The sequence below is a fragment of the Hippocampus guttulatus genome, chromosome 7 (assembly GCF_054856545.1).
Source record: "Hippocampus guttulatus isolate MCC_2025c chromosome 7, RoL_Hgut_1.0, whole genome shotgun sequence".
Classification (NCBI taxonomy): domain Eukaryota; kingdom Metazoa; phylum Chordata; class Actinopteri; order Syngnathiformes; family Syngnathidae; genus Hippocampus; species Hippocampus guttulatus.
In genome coordinates this window covers 15121331-15143539 of record NC_141267.1, presented here as the reverse complement: position 1 = coordinate 15143539, position 22209 = coordinate 15121331, and the positions used below count along the sequence as shown (strand labels likewise).

The following is a 22209-nucleotide window of genomic DNA, read 5'->3' as shown; positions in this document are numbered from 1 at the left end:
GAGGCTTGTGTCTGTCAACAAGTCATTTGGGTGGAAACTCTTGAGTTAATGTTCCACTGATTTGTAAAAAGGGAGCCTGAGACAAACAGAGCGGTCCGGTTGCGATTGATTCAATGCCCTGAGAATGAAATGACCCGGTTAAATGAGAATATTCACAAGCGTACATGTACACTTGTCTTAACTTGGAAGGTGTTCCGACATTATTTAGAGTTTGGAGGAACTCAGAGCAACAGGAGGGAGAGTTATTGCACTGATTTCTGCCAGTGGGGAGGAGACGCAAAATGCCTTTGACTCAACTCAACTCAACTCACCTCAACTTTATTTATAGAGCACTTCAAAACTAACCGCCGCTCAAAATCAGAGATCTAAAAAGAACGGTTGAAACAATAAATTAAAACATAAAAACAGTAAACACAATAAAAGACTAAAACAATGCCGAGTCTCATACTGACTCGAAAGTCAAAGAGGAGTTTCAAAGATGGACAGAGAGGGAGTTTGCTTAACGTTAAACGGGAGGTCATTGCAAAGGGAGGGACCGACAACGGAAAAAGCTCAATCCCGTCTGATGCTCCACTAAGTTCTTGGTACCTTCAGTAGTGTCTGGTATGTTGACCTGAAGCACTGGGCAGAGGAGGAGGGGTAGAGGAGCTTAGGTGGGGCGAGACCATTTAAAAATGTCAAGACAAATAAAATAATCTTAAAATTAACTCTAAAATATACAGGAAACCTGTGAAGAGAGTCCAGAATTGGAGTTATGGGCTCGTTCCTACGTGCTCCAGTTAGCTGGTAAGCAGCAGCGTTTTGGAGCAACTGGATAAACTTGAGTGAAGACCGGCTGACTCCAAAACAAACCCAAATTCGGGACTGTTGGCTGTAGATAAGACGCCAGGGGGCCCAAAATGTCCACCAGGCACATGCCATTTGGTTGAGCTATGACCTTTTTTATAGTTTCATGTTTTATAGCAAGTCATCAAACTTTGCTGCAATAGTTCGTCCATGCCCCAAGATTTAAACTACAAATTTCTTGCACTCATTGTTTCCAATCTGTCTCATCTCAGTGGTTTAAGTTTAGTAGCATTTGGACAGAATCTGTAGGACACGTTGACGTTCGAAGGCCACCTACAAATAGTGAAAAGTGGCCCGCAAATGGCTGCTTCACACCAAAATGTCAATCCAAAATCTTCCTGTTTCTGAAGATGGGTTTTAGCGGCTTTTTTTTTGTGTGTGTGTGGGTACACTTGTGACGGATATGCCTACCAAACAAAATAAAACTGGATTCAAGTGCTGGATTTTTTTGAAAGTAACATATTGGGGTTCACACGCAAGACCCCTCCATTAACATTTATGAACGCACCTGCAAAATTGGGTGAATTTTTGAATGTAAAGCGAAAAAGCCCTTTTGCGGGGCTTGATAAAAACTGAAATGTCCCTTGATTTAAAGGTTGAAAGCCTATTAGTTTAACATGAATTGTGCTGGTATTTACCCCCCTCATCAAGCGGTAATGAGCGCACACGTCCTGTCCGTCCTGTTGAACACCCCCCCCCCCCCCACCCCCCTTTACAAGATGTGATTGTACTTAACGGCACATCAATCAGTACTTAAAGGAACTTCTGGGAAGCCCCTCTGATGATCAAACTCCAAATTTACAAGCATATGGGGGGTGTAAAACTAGAGGACAACCTGAGGGAGAAGCGGGCTACAATGATGGATAGCGGGGGTGAAAAAGGTTAACGAAGGCCAACAGTGTGTGCCTGTGTGGTACCAATCTTCCCAACTAAAGAGGCCTTTTCTTTAATCAGGGAGGGGGTGTGGGGGGGGGGCAGAGCAAAGTGCCCCCAAATCATGCATTACATCCACAAGAAGCCAGCGGCCGCCTATCAAAGGCTTCACAGATAGTTACGAGCAGATCTGCCCGCTGAGAGCTTTGTGACTCACGTGGCTTCTGCAGTTTCCTGCACTTTGCTGCCCTGGGAATAGTGGCCACGATGGTGGAATCCACATTAGTCTGAGGTCAACCCCCCCCCCCCCCACCCCCACCCCTTGCCGCTAAATTGCAGAAAGCTGGCTATGCCGCTGCTGCGTCTGCGGCTGCTTTTCGTTGGCAGTCCAGCCCAGACTCAGGACGTGGGCAAGGTAATCAGAGGAAAACAAAGGGCTTGTTTACGCTTTTCCGAGCCTGGCGTTCATCGGATTCTCCTGCAATCTTCTCCCAGGGTCAATTACTGTCACTTTACTGTACGTCAGCGGTCCCTCTTTTACGCTGGCTGCACTTTGCCATCGTTGTTGCGTGTCGTTGGTCGGTATGAACCGCACTGACGTGGAATGGTGGTACAAAGACTTCGGAGATCGTTATCGGAGCTGTAACAGCGGCGGGTCAGCACCTGCGCCGAGGGAAATTCCACTACAGTGGACCCCTGCTACTCGACAGGACTAGGCCGGCCCGCAAACAGGGAAGCATTAGTTGTGAATCCATCTGCTTTATGTACCAGAGCTCAAATGGGGGGAAAAAGTATACGTTGAAAAAGTACGACCAGCCAAAGTCTCCACGACTCAAAACACATCACATTTATGATCAATTTTGATCCTTGGGTGGAAGACTTTGACGAGCGTGCGCACTGCGTGCTAGGTCCCGTTCACTTGATTGAGGCGCTCTCGGCCTCACCTGGCCTGACGCACCGTGTTGCCGACTCTGTGGGGGGCTTGCTTCAGGCGGCCGCTCGGATGCCAGAGAGTGACTACGACTGACTACGACCTTTTCCTTTTTAGCTGTACTTATACTTTAGTTGCTGGATACTAAAATTGTGTGGACTTCATCAATATTGGATGACAGTAAGAGCGACTTCACGCATCCCGGAACTCCATGTATTGTTCACGGGTCTGGCAGGCGCCGTAGACGGCGGAGGCAACATCAACAGAAGCAGGGCTGCCAAGCCGCGCGACGGCTAAGCGAATTGCTTATAGTGAGGTGAAGCGGTTCCGAAAATGGATGGACGGATAGCAAATGCTTTGACAGGGCACTGTGTCCTACTGTACTTGTTGGAATACAAACAGCCACAGCTCCTTGAAGTGCAGCTCGGGCGAGCAATATTTTAAACCACAGGTGTCAAAGTCAAGGCCCGGGGGCCAAATTTGGCCCGCCACATCATTTTATGTGGCCCGAGAAAGCAAATCAAGCATGTCAAATTCCATAATTGCTCAAGTCTGAAACAAAATTTCAAATTGTCATATGTAATCCACAATAACAGTCATTATTCTTGACTTCTGATTTTAAAACTAGTTATCCATTAATTTATTGTGCGCTGTGTATGTAATATGTGGAGGTGATTAAACATTTCTATGGTTTCCCAAAATTCATAACGCCCATCAAGGGGAATCCGTAACCACAAAGTGGCCCGCGGCAAAAATGAGTTTGACACCCCTGATTTAAACCATTTTTTGTTTTTGTTTTTAAGCTACAACAGCTTAATCAAGCCTTTTCTGTTGCTGTTCCCTCTCTCTGGAATGACCTCCCACTGAACATTTGGCAAGCCCATCTTCAAAACCCTCCTCAAAACTCACTTGTATTCTTTGGCATTCGACTCAGCATGACTTAGATTTGTTCTTGGTTTTACTGTTTGGTGCTTTCTACCGTCTTTACTACTGATTTGTTTTACTGTTTATTGTATATGTTAAATTGCTCCATGTACAGCACTTTGTATGCAGCGATGGCTGTTTGAAAGTGCTCTATAAATACAGTTGACTTGACTTGACTTGACTATATTTGTAGTGTACAACACTTCTCCGTTTGGAGAAGCAGGAAGTAAGAAGAATCCTGTTGATTTTGGATTAGTTTAAAGATGACTCACAGTCAACGTTCCACTTGGTGCTTCACCTCTTGACCGTTACAATTTTTAACCTTGATCTTCTTTATAAGGCACTGCAGTTTCATGTGACAACAAGAACTTTAGATCGAGGGATGTAGTGAATTCGAACCAAATTATTGAAGTGGCTGAGGTCAATTAGTTTGTAGTCTGCTGGCCTGGCCTCATCATTTTATTGGTTATTGATCAATGCCAGTTGAAGAACCCTGCTGATATCCGCAATTTCTAACCAACATGGTTTAAGCATACAGGGATTATTATTTTTCAAATCAAGAGCTACCATTGCTTGTGCTATAAAATGCTTGCGGCATCTGATCAAAAAATTTGCGTCCCACCGCCCTCTCCAAGCTTTCCCTACTTCAGCATTCCAAGCTCAATGTCAGTGCAAGAATGAAACTTTTCTTCTTTCTTCCCGCCCCTCAACATCACTGCCACCTTGAAGCGTATGTGTGATACACAGGTGTGTTCCGCTTCATGAGCGCAGACATGACATGGAATACACTCCGCGGCCCACATTTACATTATTTAAATGAGACGGGGGCGCACAGGCAGGTGACAGGGGTCAGGATTCTGTCACAACTGTCACTTGCTCCACTGGCCAGACGGCCTTGACCTGCTTCCCACCCGCTACGGGGGAGAGAGGACGGGTCAGGTAGACGGCAGGAGGGAGGCGGTGATGGCTTGAAAAGTACTGACCAACACAAATAAGTAATCTGCCTGCCCCCCTCCAAAAAAAAAGGAAGAACAGATATGCCTTCGCAAAATTAACGGCGTCGAGAGAGAAGTTGGTGTCACTTTTCAAATGAGCTGCACAATTGGCAACCTGACTCTGCAAGTCAATGGGAATGAGGCATCAGAACAAAGATGGCTGACTGTCCCCAGCACAACATTTTCGTGCTATACGAGCGAGCGTGTCTCCTAATGAGGAGCATGTCCCCTTGCAAAATGGGAAAAACACCCGCTCACATTTGGAACGCACGCACGCGTACGTTGAACGGATGGCAAGTTACCGTCTGGTTCAAATTAGTCATTTGGGAGAGGAAGCACACATCTTTTTTCAGTTTAGGGTGCACTTCATGCTCCTGCAACGACACGAGTATAAACACAGGCACATGCATTCAAAGTGTAGACACCTTCAAAGAGATTTCCTTTTTGGCAAAGTAGAGATAAAAAGCAGATCAGAGTTGGATGTCGGATCATGCGCATCGCATTTCCGTTCAATATCTTCTTGATGATTCACTCCGCCTCACTACGTTAGGATAGCGCTGGGAAACCAAACGTATACGGCACATGGGAGCGTTTTATGCAGGCCGCCGTGCGATTCTACAAACAAGTTAAAGCTGCGAGCGGAGATCTGCGTGCCCAGTGCCACCCAATTTGGGAGGTGCGCTGAATGGCAGATTTGAGGCAAGGGCAGTACATCTCCCTCAAAAGCGGGGGTTACGTTGCAATAAATATCCTTGGCATATTATATGAGCATTTACACTTTTTTAAGGTCTTTTTTTTTTAATAAAAACAAGACAAAGATCGTGAGCGAGGTGTTGTGGGAAATGGGAAAAAAAGATTTGTGTGTCTATGTACGTGTTATTAATATGAGTATAGACTGCACCCAAAGCATCCTATCACTTTCACTTTCATTTAAAAAATAAAATAAAAGAATGAGAAGAATACAAAGATGAGAAGTATTTGTTCTGGTTTGAAAGTTAGCACATTGAATTTGTTTGCAGGATGATGCATTTCCACGGGCAGTGCCATTCCTCATGTCTTCCATGCATTGGAGTCATTTTCTTTTTAGCTCCCCTTTTCGCTGCCCCACAATCAAAAACGGCGCAATCTTTTGACATGCTCTCACATCTGACCAATTCAAAAGTTTAAGTCTTTCACGCACTAATAATGATAACTTGTAACCTGATAACACGATAAGTTGTCCACTCTACTATCCGCTCTCCCTGAAAGGGTTAACTTTTGTCTCAGTCAATATGCTCAACTAACTGTTCAGCGACTTTACGGGCATTTTTACATTTTGAAAAGGAATTTCACCTATTCTCGGCATTATGCTGCAGTTACCAAATACACAATCTTCCATGTTTGGAGCAGCCCACATATTTCATGGCCGACCCCCCCCCCCCCCCGCCCCCACACAACACACACTTTCCAGTGTTGTTTAAAGCCACACAAATCTGGTAGCGCAGCTGCAGGCTCGTGCATAAAAACCACAAATCCCCAAAACATGGAACTAAGTTTCGCAATTATCTGCATGTTAAAAAAAAATTCTGGTTTGCATTTGTGGCTACAAACTAGCGTGATTAGCAAACAAACGCCCCCCCCCCCACCCCAAAAAAAAAAAAATCTCCTGAGATGACGTTGCATTGATTCACCTGAGGGGTGAATGATTTCCACCAAATTTACATCGATTGCACTTTATGCCCTATAAAGTCGATTTTTTTTTTATGGCCTGATTGCTTGACAGCAAGTCAATATTTATCCTGCATGTTGTGCCAGCTCGATTTAAGTTTATGCGCACCAGCGATGAGAGAGTGTTTAAAGTCTAGTGGGACTTTATGGATCTTCCGTGTGCACCTGTGATAATAACAGGAAAGAAAAACGAAAGATCAACCTGCATGTCACACATAAGAACGTCTTACTGACTCTTATTACTTCCACCATGGAGCAAATCAAACAAGACAATGGGCAGGGGGGGTGGAGGGGGGAATGTCTGTCTTTAGGGCAACAGGTGCATGGCATTCCTATTCCTCTCCAGTGCCAGGCTCACATAGTGAAAGCTATTAAGTGCAGTTGTTAGTCGGGCTGGACGATTCATCAAAATTTCATTGGGATTTCGGTTTTGGCTTCTTTTGACGTGCAGGGCGGGACGGTGCGATTGCAAGTTCCATACGCTGTGAACGTGCCCTGAATGCACCATGGTGTTTGCGTTATCCGGCGTGTAGCATGTGGGAGTTTGTCACTTGTAGCTCTTATATCCAAAGGGTACTGAGAAGAGTAGTGCGTCAAAACAAAACAAAAAAAAAAACATTTATTGGATCGGAGCATTAAGTTTAAGGCCTTGCTCGATGGCCCAGAAATGTCATATTATCAATCAATATTAACTAGTGATAAAAATGGTTAAATGTGGTAACAGCTTCCAGCAGGGCCGGACCGCCATACCAAAAAAATAATAATAATAAAATTGACTTACTGCATGCACGTTGAGGCGCGCGTGGGGCTACGCATACTCGCGACCCCCTCTGCAACTGGAACTGTGAAGTCATTGTTTGTCATACTATCCACAGCAAGGGAAGAAAAATTAATAATAAAAATAAAAATAAAGTAAAATTCGCCCATAGCCAGAGCATTCATTTAAATCATTTCTAAAAAGCACAATGACAAATTTCTGGTTTGACTTTTGTTTGTGGATGGTAAGATAAACCAAGACTTCTCAGCCATGTTGTTCGATTGCTTTTGATATGAAAATTGTGGATATAATTGACATTGATGAACGGTTCCGTAGATTCGACCTTTTAGGTTTGTGGCAAAGCGAGATAACGTAAATCACATCGTGACTCAACAGACGATGTCGAAATGTATAGTTTGAACTTACTATCGCGCTTTTCTTTGTTGCGCTGTGTGATAAATGCTGGCTGGTTACAAAAGTGTCCAATCCGCCTAAATCAAAACGGCAGGAACTTGTGGACTCCAGTTGTTAGTCGCGGGGAATTTTTAGTTTTCTCCGAAAGAATATGCAAAGTTTCAAAGGTCTTTTTGCACATGCTTTATTCTCTAAAGCATTAACAAATTGCTACACAGGGTTAACCCCCCCCCCCCAAACTGTCAGTGTTGTTTTAACCAAAGTCCCTAGCGTCTTGCTGGCAACCCTGTGAAGTTGCGTCTCTTTTGTGTTACCTTCACACCCACGGGATGTAACGATGAAGGAATTGAGTGCCGGAGCCAAAATCGGACTATAAACCCAATGATGAACCCTGTAAATCCCTCCGAGGAGCCGGAGCCAGACTGACTCATGTTGTTCGCTACTAATTGCTACATTTCGAGGTTCCCTTCACGATATTAGCACGCTGGTGGCAGAAAGCAGGGGACGCTCGACTAATTAAAGCAATACAGACAATTGTCCTTCAATGTTCCCGGAACGGCCTGTTCCTTTTCAACTTCTTATATTGGGAACAGCTTGCAAAGGGTCAATAATCATCTGCTTCTGGCAGGCAAAAAGGTCACGGGGATGGTGACATGATTGATTTATGGCGCACCCCCACCCCACCATTTTGAAATATCAACTCTCATTGGAGACACCCCGGAGAAAAGCTTACATAATGCCTAATGAGCAACTGGAAAGGCTCCAGTACTCCCCGTAGCCTTTCATTTCCAGCTCAATGGCGAGCAGAGCACGCCCCTGCCCTTCTTCGTGCCTCATTAACATACGTAGTCTGCCGATGCGAAATACCAAAGCCCTTCCTTTAACCAGGTGCTTCCTTCCAGACCGTGAGCGAGTCACGCGTTCCTGTCTGATCTTCGGACGAATTACTGGTGCGTCTCGACGAGCCCTTTTAAAAACCCAAATATTGGCCGTAAAAGGCGTGCAAAAACTCAAGACCAGATAAGGTTCTATCGAGGAGGGATCTTGGTCTTTGCGGTACAGGAAGTCCTTGTATGAGCGGCACCCTCATACAATCATGTAATTTTTAGTCTCTATGGCAAAAACGACATATGTGTATAAAGACACGCAAATCCAAGTTCATATGTGTGGCAGACAACCCGCCAGATATACACGAGCAGAGTTCAACAATCGCAGCCAAAATCGGACGTGACGCAGGGGCACAGTTTTGGAGTATGGAGGAAACCACGCCGCCGTCAGTGACTATGTTGCCGCGTTTGCAGTTTGTAAATATTGTGGGCCGAATCATTTTCATTTCCTTCCATACTTCATTACCCTCTTGAAACGGCCTTGTTCAGATCAGCCAGTTTTCGGGGAGACTGTCCTGTCTCGTGCAAATGAAACGCAAAGTTCACCCATAAACCTCCACTGCGCAATTGGCTTTGGAGAAAGTGCAGCTGTGTACAGCCAAGTATGTTCAAACTGCAGTCAGAGACATAGTGAGGGGAGACTCCCCAACAAGTTGGAGATTCACGGATACAATTGGCTGTTACTGAATGGAGAGTTTAGATTTCTTTTTTTTTTTTTTCTTTTTTTTTTTTTTGCCATGTCATGGGTGGAGAAACTCAGTGTGACTCCAGAGAGCAAAACATGTGTCTACAGAAGCTATTAAAAACTCCTGTTTTCCATAATCTTTTCCCCTTTATGACGGACAGAATCGTCTCAGTGCCATTGACCGTGTAATGCTTCGTGCACCTGGCACGGGATAAATTCTGACTCAAAGTCCTCTTCACATTCGCTCTCTATTGGCTCGGGATCAACTGAGGGCAGTGGAATACAACCACCGGTCCACGGACCGCTACCAGACCGTCCAGTGACAGACCAAGATCTTTTTTCTTGTTTGTTTTTGTTGAGTGTCGGTCAAACGCAGCCCGTCGATTACTTTCCAAAGGGCAATATAAAGAGGGCCGAGTGGTTATATGATCGTGATTCGTGACATTACGTGACCAGCGGCGAGCTGTGAGCACATTGACACCAATGTGCGCAACTAGGGGGATTGGAGTCCCCCCCCCCCCTTTGTAACATTTGTTTGCAAGCTGAAATAAATAGAATCCGCCAATCAATGAAAAAAGAAGCGGTAAACAGAACGGAACAAATTGAGCAAACGTACATCCAAACGCTCAGCTGATGGGTAGCAATGACTTCCGAAGACAAAGCTATTATGGACAAGAGAAGTTCCTCCACCATATCTCCAGAGTGACATGGCGGAGGAAGGCTGTTGAAATATTTGAACAAGTAGCAACGTAGTAGAGTTTGAACAGCCTGCCCACGTAAACATTAGCAGTTTAGTCGCTAACAGCTAGCCGGCAGCCACCGGATGAAAGCAGGAATCGTGTCACGTTTGCACGTAGCAATGATGCGAACGCCGTGGGTAGGTAGGATCGTGACTTTAAAAAAAAAAATGTCCATTTACATTATAAGATGTTTTCATTTTTCCCTAAGTACTCCATTTCTTTGTAGTTCAGAGCCAGTAGTTTGATTTGTTGTATAGTAGAGTAACATTGTTTGAAATGAAAAAAAAAAATCTGGTCATAAAATGTTGAATTACTCTATAATCATCTTTGTCGGGAGTGCCAGTGCTTTAAAATTGGCAACGTAAAAACAAAAAGGTTGGGGACCTCTCCTCAAAGGCACCCTAAACCAGCTAGTATAGACTCTCAAAACCAGTGCGACCAAGAGCCAAATAAACATTATAAAAGATTGACACTCTGAGAATCATCTCACCACCTCACTTGTCCCAGCGAAAGTGCTTGGCGAATGTTTAAAACAAGTTTGAGTCATTTCCACAACATATTTCATCAGGGTGGAAGATTCCCCCAACACTTCACTTCTCCCCGCTTGCACTCACACGCTGGGCGCCATCCAACTCAAATGTGAACTCAGAAAACCCGAGAGATGCTGCTGCGCATTTAGGGAAAGTTCGTCAACACAACGCCCTGACTGGAAGAGTTCCTTGGACGCCGGATCAAAAACTGAGCTGGTCTGGTGAACGACAGCAAGGCCTTATTGCTCGGGGTGAATGAGTTTCATGTCATCATCAATCCTTTGATAACTCGAATACACCCTGTGTCGTGTCACAAACCATTCGATAGACCTAAAACTGCGTACTTGCAAAAAATAAAAAATGTCATGACTTCTCAGCTTTACGATTTGTTAATACAACTCATTATAACGCCGTTGCTGGGCAGGGCTTCACAGCTGTCTAATTAGCCGCCTGTGACCTGGAACAGGATATGATGCGTACCTGCCTCTTGTAAATACCGGGTGTGTGTTTTCCCCCAACATAAGCGTGTCAATAGAAAAACACGTGAAGGAGGGTGTTATTTTTAGCAACTTCAGCGATCACGCGACACTTGTTTTTTTAGCTGGTGCGCATGTTTTGGTTTGACGTCCGTTTTGGCGCATGTTATTCGATGGTTGACTTTTTAAGCCGCGACGGAGAGTGGTAAGAGTCCATCTGTCGTGAGATATAGTCCGACGTTACATAGTGCCGGAACTGTATTTGTTGTACATCTTATACATAATGTATTTTCATGAAAATGGTTGCATTGCATTGTGTTTGGATACATGAGTGGCATGTGGCTAACACACATTTGTGTGATTGGGGGTTTCAAATCCTAGACTCCTGCCTTCTTGTGTGCATGTTCTTTACATAGGGTTTCTCCTGGTACTTCCTTTTTTTTTTTAAACCCCCCCCCCCCCGTCCCCGTCCCCACATTCAAATGTTAGGTTCATCGCACCCTATAAATCGTCCTTAGGTGTTGTTTGAATAAAGCTAAAATTGATACAGCAACGCTAGTGCTAATACGAAACGAGCGGATGGTCCGGCCATAGTAAAGATTGCAAAAGTCGGTGACGGTGGTGATCAAAAACAGAGAGAATCTTCCATCCATTTTTGAGAAAGTTCTTTTGAAATACATTGATTCACAAATACCAAAGAGGTTAGCTCACATCTCGCGCTCGGTTGTTAATAACCATTAGGCCGCCGAAACCCGAAGCCTTTGTGTTTGTGTGCATTTGAGTGTATGTTTGTGTACATTTGTGCATGTGTGCACAGGCAAGGTAGGCAATTCTTTCTCCGAGCACTTTGAAGAGGTAAGCGATATGCTGACAGACCGCCCTGGTTCTGACAAAAAAAAAAACGCATCAATCTGAAGTTGAAGGCCCTTTTATCATCATCTGTAACTGAAGACACACATAGCGTTTTGTTTGTTTGTTAGTTTGTTTACAATCTCTTCTATCCGACGCGTCTCAATCCCTCATCAAATGCCACTTTTCCTCCCTGTGGCCTCTTCCCTCAGCTGTTCCATGCCACTGTTCCGCTGGGATTGATACAATATTTTCCAGACCTCAGTTAGCACATCGCTTGTTGACTACTTCCAACTGTTTTTGCACCTGAGAGGGTGCTGGAAAAATTGAGTGGCGTGCAAGCGAGGGCGACAAGACCCGTAGCAGTGCGAGGCGGAGGGGATAGAGGATGGGTCGACTTCTCAAGCAGCTGTTGTGGAAGCGGAGGCTCGGAGTTTTGTTTGGTATCCGATTCGCCATTGTGCTCATCAAATATGTACGACCTCCCACTCTAATCTACGGCCGCGCGAGCGTATCAGTATCAAGAAATCGTGTGGGTCAATAGACTTGAAGTCTGATCAAAAGCCTGGGCTCCAATTGTCGCTAATTCAACAGCTTCGTGTGGCATTTTGAGATGCGAGCGCACATTCCCCGTTCCCAACTTTTGACAAGGCTTTGGCGCAAGGCTCGACTTGCCGTGCACGCCCTCCTAGAAAAGAGATATTTCCCGCGAAGGAAATGAGAGGACGGCAGCCGACGTGAACCAAGTCGTGACACAAAGGATTCTGAAACCAATCCCGCTACAAGCAGGAATGCTGTGAGCGAGGGTTGAAAATGAAAAATTTAGATATTAGAGTAATTCAGGGGTAACGTTCGGGATTCTACCTGCACCATAATTTGCCCTCTGGTTCCAAAGATTCAGAATTCCAAATTCCACCCCACCGCGCCTTCCCCCCACGGCACGTTGGGGAAGTTGGAAGGCTGATGACTTCTCGAACTATCTCGGGTGTCCGCACTTGGTTTGGGGTTCGGAGCACTTGTGGTTTGAATTGAATTGGGTTCGGGGTTTGGTTTTAGCAGGTTTAAGGTTTAGGTTAGTGGCGTTTAACCCTTTGAGGGACAGCGGTTACTACAGTGGACGGCTTCTCATGTTATCAGGTTACAGGGTGCATGAAAGGCTGAAGTTACGGTAGGGTTAGGGCAGGGGTGTCAAAGTCATTTTTTGTCACGGGCCACATCATAATTATGGGTTTTGTTTGGAGGGCCGTTGCGACTGTGAAATGGAATAAGCGTACGATCGCCTGATATGACATGACAAATTGATGAAGAATTGATTTTGAAATCAGAGGCCTGTAAAAACTGTCCGAATATTATTCGATTTATTTTAAAAGGGGGAATTCATCACAAAAGAATGCTTGTTAGTGCGCAATGTTTTTTTTTTTTTTTTAAAGTGAAGACATATTCGATTTTTTTTTAGCAAGAAAAGTCAAGTCACTGGACATGATTTGCTTTTACGGGCCACAGACCGATTCTGGCCGCCGGGTCTTTAGTTTGACACTTGTGTTGGAATTGGTTTACGCTGCTGTTATTTAGGGTTTGTGAAGAGTAGGGTTCGAACTGGTGTTAGGTTTGGGTTTTTATAGTTGGGGCCACAAATTACTTTGGTCGGTTTTACACCAGGAAAACGTCTTTCTCTTATTGTTTGACGCCAGCCGTTCACGCGCACAGACTGTTTGAATAACAAACTAAGGGCAGAGGAAGGCATGCCCTTTTTTTTTTTTTTTTGTGCGCAAATTTCTTCAAACCCTAATATGATGAAATGCCACATTACCGTCGTACGTTAAAATAAAAATACAACTTTTGAAATCATTTGGAAAAGGAATCATCTGCGGTTGCCATGACTGCCAGGCTTCGGAGAGGGTTGAAACTCAAAAATGAATTTCATTGCTCTCATCTGGACTTGTGTCACCCACGATGCAAGAAATAAAACATTGAAGATGAATTATTTTCTGATCACGTGTTACCTGATTAGCACCATGGCTTAAAAGTAATTTATGATTTGTAACTGCAGTGGGAGTCCCCGAACATTTGTTTCAGACTTTCACACAAATCACGCGAGCGATTTGCTCCGGCGACCTCTCTTTGGACAAGCCAAAAGTTAACGGATGAAGCGTCACTGTGTTTTTGTGATTGTGTAAGAATTGAAGAATAGAAAAGAGTCATGCGGGATTTAAGACGTTTCCTGACGTATGACCCGAATTCATGAAAATGATACAGAAGTAGTTCGGAGCATTTTAGTTTTGAACGGAGTGTCCGAGGTGTTTTAACTACGTGCCTAGATTTTGGATAGACTGCATTCATGAATGAATTATTCACGACTGTGAATGTGTACCGGTACTTCTATTACTATCGACTAATAATAATTTGTATTTTATTTAGCATTTTAATTTGTCTATAAGGAAAAAAAAATTCTGCTCCATGAATTTTGCCAAGGAAATGTCAAACAACGATTTGATATTTCAGTAAAATAAAACGGATCAACTGGTGGGATTTGATCCGTTTCTTTCTTTTCTCTCGATCCAAATGCCAAGTTCAGTTGAAATGTATCCATCATAACCAAACAAACTATAAAACAGCGGAAAATGCGTCTCCTCCATATACTTCTCGACACGTACGAAAATGTTTGTCATCATTAGCCCTTAATCCTCAAATATTTGCAATGACGCCCACATCGCGTCTGCTCCGCACGCTCGAAAGCCGCGACTGAAATATTATCTCGTGGTGGCAGGTTGCGATAAACGGATGAGTGAGTGCGCATGACTTCGAATCCGAAAGACAACACTCAACTTCCCAATTTGACGGCGTCAATATAATTCGCCGCAAACTTGACTTTCGAACAAGCTGGTGTGGGTTTAAAAGACGTTTTCGGGTGCCTCGCTTGGACAGGTGAGCAAATGTCACTCACACCTTTGGAACAGTGGCAACAAGCCCGTGAGTGGCTTGAACACAACAGCTGCTCCCCCCCCCCACCCCCTCCTCCACCTCGGTAGCCATGTGGAAAAACTCTGACTCACCCGCTCGTGTTGTGAAAAAGAGCCATTAACAAATACATAAATATTACAGTTCCGAGGAATTGCAATGGGCGCCGCCTGTCACTCAGGGAGTGACGGACATGGAGGCGAGGTCAGCTCATGAGTCGGCTCCTCTGACCCGGTCAAATGTCTGAAAGACATCCATTGATGGACACAATGAGGTGCGGCCGCCGCACTTCTCAGGTGTCCTCTTCAAAACCGCATTGCACACGACAAGCTGTCTGGCTTGAGCGAGAGCTCATGCATACCCGGTTTTACGTACAGTACTGGACTAAAAAGTATTCACAAGGGTTTGACAGGAGGACGGATACGCTTAGCAATAATTCAGGTAAATATCATTCTTAAAATGAATGATCGAGGCTTGGATTTACTACAACGAGCGTGACTCAAGAAGTCCAGAAATGATGACACAAGTTTAGGAAATGGAAACAGAGTAAGCGGTGAGGGTATTGCGAGACTTTGAAACAGGACGGTCTGCACTTCCAAGTATGCAAAGCCACACTCGGGCCACTTTCCTCAGCATCCTCATCAAAAAATGTGACCGCCGCATCACGTGAAAAAGCCCTTCGCCTGTGTTTCCATGTCATACCTGCTACTCACAATTGATGCACTTTCATCAACCGTTTTGTCACGTTCATCCCCGGTGACCCTTTTTGTTTTTCCGTCCCAACTGATGCCCAACGCTTTTCCTCGGAGAAAATAAATGCAGCACTGCGTGTCCCATGAGAAGCCTAAATCCACACCGGAGTGTGCTTGTCTTACCTAGCAACCTGCGTCCCCCGCTCTAAACACAACACAAGAAGCTGAGCAATTATATAGCAGCAGGATATCCCTACGGACGGCAATAAAAAGTGAGCAGATAAGAAAGTCCGACCATAAAAAAAAAATAAATAAATAAAAAATCGAACGTCACAAGGCACCCTTTCTGATACAGGGCACCCTCGAGGAACGCCGCATCAACAACTTACTGTCTGCGTAGTTTTTCCGCCGCGTGCCTTCCACTTTGCCCGTTTTGTCGATGCACAGGAAGAACTTGTTGGCCGAGTAAAGCCGCCGCAGCCGCACGTCGCCCTCCAGGTGATTGTAACTTCTCGTGTGCCTCTCCAACGTCCACGAGCAGTTCGTGCCGCCCGCCAGAACCTGGAGGGGCTCGTGCCCTAGCCCGGGCGGGCAGGCACCCGAGGCGGCGCCGGCGGCGGCCAACAGCAAGGCCAGGCGTGCCAGGCAGAAGGAGGCCGCGCCGGGCCGCGGGGGAGGCCGTTGCCTGGCCGAGGCTGCGGCATCAGGAGCGGGTTCGGGCGGATGGAGGTGAGCGACGGATGGCGTCCATCTGCACATGGTGGGTCACACTCCCAGGGCGCACCTTAATGTGCAAGCTGCAGGCATGCTGATGGGTAGGAGACGTCCCAGTGAGAGAGTCCGGAGAGGAGAGGGCAGCCACTCACGGGAGACCCCCCCCCTGGACGTGGATCTTTGATCGGGGTGACAAAAGAGCTTCCTACTGCAACCGGCTTGTCAACGTTCCTCCAGAAGTTGTCATCTTCTTCTTGCGGCTTTCTCCACTCCCCTCACACATCTTCACTTGATGAGCCTTCCATTCTCATTGCTTGCTTGTCCACTCTCCTCCTCGCATCGAAGCCCGCCCCCCCGTTGGAAAAGGATCAACTGTCCCAAAGGATGATGCTTGCGCGTTTGCGTTTATATGTATGTATACATCCGAATGTGTGTGAAAGTGCCTGTCTGTGTGTGCGTGCGCGTGTATGTGTGGACCTTGCGAGTCTGGTCTGCTCTTTCCAGCTGGGGAGGAACAAGGTGCCTGTCTGAGCTGCTGACCCGTGGCTGGGAGGGAGTTGAATGAGGGTTGATGACTGACTGACTGACTGTGTGCGTGCGTGTGTGTGTGTGTGTGTGTGTGTTACCAAGAGAGGGAGGGAGAGAGCCTGTCTGCATGTGTCAGAGTGAGCGGCAGCCGGCAAGTGCGTGTCAGCTCGCTCACACGAGGCAGTGAAGCAGTAAGCGGACGGCCCGACGCTCTGCTGCGCGCAGCCAGCCAAGCACTTCGCCGCTCAGTGGGAGCTCCGGCTGACTTGCCGTGCATTTTATCCTGGGCTGTGCTAGCAACATCCAAGGATGGGTGGGTGGGGAGATGTGTGGGGTTGGCTCGGGTGGGGTTGGGGCCGACTGTAAGGAGAGAGCCGAGAGGGGCGGGATCTGTAAACTCATTCATAACCATTTCAAACAAATGAGAAAAGTTTGGCTGGGTCTTGTGAAAAAAAAAAAAAACATTTGTCTTTTAGGTTTGAGAATGTATATTTTGGCTTTTAGTTCACGTGGAAACATTTTTTTTTCTGTTCGTAAAAACCGAGCTTTTTGGCTTTTTTCATTTAAACTGGCTGGCATATTACCGTATTTTCCGGACTATAAGTCGCAGGGTTTTTTTTTTCATAATTTGGCTGGGGGTGCAATTTATACTCTGGAGCGATTTATGGGTGAAATCATTCGCACATTATTATATCATTTCATATGTTATTTTCACATTAAACCACAAGAGGCCGCTCTAGACCTGTATTGATAAAACCACGATGAATCTGACCTAAGCGACGTAGAAGAGGAAGCGCTGCCATCTTCTACCTCCGGAGTTGGTGGAGTTGTTTTAAAGTGACACAGACGATGAAGATTCCATTGGATTTAGTGATTTGGAGTTATATTGATGGTTTGGTGAACTTGTTAGCATGTTCTTTATGCTATCGTTACCTGAATAACTCTTAATATGTTACTTGAACATACCAGGCACGTTCTCAGTTCGTTGTTTATGCGTCATGTAACGTTAGCATATTGTACACTTATTCCGCGTGTTGTTTTCGATTTTGTTTTTATTTTAAATTGCCTTTCAAGATGGCATGTATGTTCTTGGTGTTGGATTTTATCAAATAAATTTCCCCCCAAAATGCGACTTATACTCCAGTGCGACTTATGTGTTTTTTCCTTCTTAATTATGCAATTTTTGGCTGGTGCAATTTATAATCCGGAGCGACGTATAATCCGAAAAATACGGTAGTAGGGCAAGGATGTTCATTTAGCAACAAAAAAAAATAAATAAGCGTTAAATAAACCTTACCACTATTCATTTATGGTATTGTCAAACAACTTGAAGTAGCATAAACATGGAGAAAACAAATCTATTTGAAATTCTATTTGAAATTCCTGCTTAAGTTTGGGAAGAGCTCAAAGCGAGTGTCACGAATGTCACGAAGAGACTTCCAGAGATGTAATGTGTCTTGTTTTCAAATGGCACAGGTGGAAGGGTCTCCAAAATTAAGTATTCTTTGTTTTAAAGATGGAAGATGGCACCTTTGAGTTGGTAGTCTCTTAAAACCTTTGCCAGTCTTGCTCTTTAATCTGTACTGCTCCACCCTTTTTCTTTTTCGTAATTTGATCTTCATCGTACGTTGTGTGGACCCATCGTGGACTCTTTTTGGCCGTAATATTCGTTGGAGGAGAATGTTGGCGCTTATTGTTTTGCGCCTTCACCGCAGCGAGAGCCCTGTTTTTTTCGCTGGGCGGAAAATGTCGGCACTATTGGACTGTTGCCACACGTCTGTGATGGTACAGCCACGGTTGGCGTGATGTTTTGTGAATTTAGCCTCATTTTTGCGACAGCCCCCGTTTGCATTGATCGGATATTGTTGCCACTGGTGGATTGTCTTCATGGTGTGTCTCAATGTAGAGTCGTGTGTACAGGAGGAGATGTAGAGAGAATCTGAACTTGCTCGGTGAGATTTGCTGGCGAACATCCGGGAAGATGCGGAGTTTGTTTAAGATTTAAGAAAGCCTTTATTAGTCTCGCAATGGAGAAATTCCCAATTCACAGCAGCAAAGTTATGAAAGGAAGAAGTCGAACAACAAAATATAGGAGCTGCTGGAAAGGCAGCCACTCACGCGGCGCCATTTTGAAGTCAAAATAACAAAAATAATACAACACAACACATAGGACACAGACAGTCGTGCAATCTTCACCACTTTTCTGCATACACTTTGTTGTCTGAAGCAGTTATAGGTGAAAGAGGAGAGGATCAAAGTGTCCTTTCACCAGTGGATCAGAGATGTCATGCTGAAAATGTGCACACGTCTGCTACAAACTAAGTTTTGAAAGCAAACACGAAGCTGTAGCGTCCATTGACGAAAAGCCGCGACTCCCAGTTCCAAATCCGCATCGGCGCTCCGCGCTAACGCTCCTTTCTTCTCATCGTCGGCTCCTCAAGACTTACATCCATCCAGCCGCAGACCGTTCAACAGCACCGATCTCTCCGTTGAACAAAGCGGGGCTGTGAAAAATGCTGCCCATTACATGTGCAAGACACAAGCGCCCGGGACTGTCCAGCAACGACAGTCAAAAATAGTGCTGGTATACCCATGCTGCCGAGAAGGCGCAACCACCGAGCACAGAGTCTCTTCCTTGATGAATGTCGTGGCCAAAAACTGCAGAAAAAAGTCCACATCAGGTCCACACGACGTAACAACAAACACAAAGTGACAAAACAAACACAAAAACGACAAAAAAAGCAAGGCTCATGAGAGCACTTGCCGGCGGCTGCCTACTCGGGCGCCATCTTGACTTTGATGCGCCTTTCCCCAACTTGACCAAAAATTCTTTGCTCTATGTGCCACCTCCAATCGTGGGACAAAAAGTAGACAGCGCTGCGCAAGACAAAAGCCCTACAAAAAAAGTACAGATGAACAATATAATTGCATAAACGTGACGAGATGTCGGGCAACACTGAAAATAAGCAGAGAGCCAATTGGCATGGAGTGACGTGTGTGACTGCCAGTCTTGTTTCTTTGTCACACCTCGCTTGATAAAAGGAAGGGGAAACAGCCTTCAGTTTCATGGAGAACAAGTAAAGACTGGGGGGGGGGGCAGGGGGAGTGAATAAAAAACAATAATTGCCATGTATTTCCTAAGAACATAACGACAACTTGTCATTAAGTGTGCCGGTCACTTAGTGAAAATATGGCTTTAATACACTCAATGCCACTGGCCTTTAGTTTGTCAAGTGAGGTGAAAACAAGCAATTAACCTCTCCATGGGGATGCAGAATTGAAAGATGCTCACGTGTGGTTTCTCTCTGTTAGTGATGGTAATTAGCTCCTTTTTAAAGGGCTCCTTTGAGCAGCACCCCGAGGCCAAACTCCGCCAGTGCTGGAAGTGGGTTGCATGCCGCACTTGGCGGGGGCGGGGGGGAATGGTTGACAGTCACTTCACACTTCTTTGCATGCTGACGACCCACCCCGACTTCAACAAAACACACCTCAACCCCCCTCAGAACTGGTGTCTGCCCCACCCCCTCCATAAAAATACAACGATGAGAAAATGACGGGTCTACCAACCCCCCCTTGAGGTGACGGAGGTACAGCCTGCGTGCCATGTGTGAGAATATTTGATCCGGCTCGCCGTGCAATTCTGAAAACTCCTATAACATCAACTCAAATGAACTCAGCGCAATCTATTGATCTGTATCATAACTCTTGCCTTCACAAAAGTAAAAAAAAAATGCTCACTTTACTTCTTGTAGCTAATAGAGACAAATTGCTGACTCACGAGAAGCTTGTGGCATATGTTCCCGACGGGCCCCAGTTGTCGGTCATCAGATCTCAAAGCCCATTAGCCTCCTTTTGTTTCTTACTTTGGGCTTAACAGAGAGTCATGAAAGATCAAATCAATGGCAAAATAGTGAAATGTGATCATGTCTTCACTGCAAACCGCGGCCAGCGAAAATCTCTTTCCTTTCCTTAAGCCGCTTAGATGTGTGTAAAAGTCAGACGGTAAAAAGTTCCAAAGCTTTTATGTCATTCACGCTTTAATTACAGGTGCCATTGTAGTCAATATAGGCACTCTTATTCTTAAGACGATCCTCCTGGACCCTGCTTGGGTTTTTTTTTTTCTTCTTTCGATTTTTGTGACATTTCGTTTCAAAGGAGGAGCAACCTCCACGAGGAGGTTAAGGTGACGCATGATAAATTACATAATTTGATAGTCAAGATGCTCGCTACCGATATACGCAAGACTATCCTGATGAAATGACCAAATCTTATAACTTCTGATGCAATTGCATTTTTTTTTTTTGGGCAAAGGGATAAGACCAAAAAAAAAGAATAAATCATCATTCTGGAACGGAGGACATTCCTTCAAACTCACAGACATAGAGAGAGAAAGATCTTCCCAAATACAGAAGGTAAAAACACATGACTGGATCGTGAGAACCATCACACTTCTGAAAATGGAATCTAAAATGTACACACCAAAGCACGAATGTCCGACGTTTGCTGATGTCTTCTGACAAATGTATCTTGGTTTCAATCATGTGAATCTTTCATTGGGTTTTGTCCAATCCCGAGTTGCCACTCACCCACCCGAGTAGGATGCTCTCAAGTAGAGGATTCGAGGAACCTAATCTTTTCCCAGCAGGGATCCAAGCGCCTCTGCAAGTGTATGAATGGAGATAATATCTCTATAATGAGGCCTGTTTTGTAGCATCAAAGTACTCGAAAGCGGCTGAAATCCGACCCCCCGCCTGGCCCCCGACAATGCCTCAATACCGGTGCCCTTTTATTAATTGCTTTGTCTGCCTGCTAAGTCGCTTGCTTTGCTGGCGTGTTTGCGTTTTGAGCTGCTTACCCTTGACCTACTATGTTGCAGGTTTGCTCTGCGCTCATCGTGGGCAAACGCGCCACTTTTCGAACGGGGCACCCGGAAACGTTTGCACGTGTATGGGACCATTTAGCCGGAGAATGAGCATGAACCCTTTCGGGGACAGCGGTTACTAGAGTGGACAGCTATTCACATGTCAACCACTGCAATGGAGCCTCATGTGAGTTGCCATCTGCTGACGTTATTTTTATTTATTTTTTCATGCCTAATGACTAATAATAAAAATCCTGATGTAAGTTATGATTATTTGTGCATGAAAGGGTTAAATTAAACTGTTAAGCGGTCAGTCAATAAAGCCCTGTTAGGCTGTGCTTCAACGTCTCTGTCGTTACTTCGCCGTTGGTCATAGCGACAAACGAAGGGAGTTTAACCATAATCAAAGTTTGGACGCCGGACTAGAGAAACAGATTAGTTCCTCGATAGGACAAGGCTGGTAAACACAATGTGGATGGATTTTAACCCTTTCACGCACGAATAATGATCACCTGTAACCTGATAAACATGATAAGCTGTCCACTGTAGTAACCGTTGTCCCTGAAAGAGTTAAAACAGGACCAAAAAAACAAAAACAAAACACCCAACCACCCCATGGGTGACCAACTCCTTTTCTCCACCCACACTTCACCATTGATTTTGTCACGTTTTGCGAGTCGGTAGTTGGAGGACCCCAAAAAGCAGGGAGGAGCAGGGTGGATCGACCAAAATGTATTTCACAAAAACACAAACCGGAGTACATAGGAGAAACAAACCCCAAAAACTCACTCAAATAAAGTCCATCAAAATCAAAGTAGCAAAAAAACCAAAGACAGAAAACC

At 45.2% G+C, this 22209-nt stretch overlaps 2 protein-coding genes across 2 annotated transcripts in view; one reads left to right on the top strand and one right to left on the bottom strand.

Moving 5' to 3' along the window:
• fgf22 (fibroblast growth factor 22) overlaps positions 1 to 16073 on the bottom strand; it is a 29571-nt gene extending 13498 nt beyond the window's left edge. Inside the window, exon 1 of the mRNA XM_086116316.1 lies at positions 15654 to 16073. Within this exon, the coding sequence (XP_085972442.1) occupies positions 15654 to 16023 (370 nt within the window). The 5' untranslated portion in view covers positions 16024 to 16073. The remainder of the gene's footprint in view (positions 1 to 15653) is intronic.
• polrmt (polymerase (RNA) mitochondrial (DNA directed)) overlaps positions 1 to 22209 on the top strand; it is an 89805-nt gene that overhangs the window by 26026 nt on the left and 41570 nt on the right. The window lies entirely within an intron of this gene.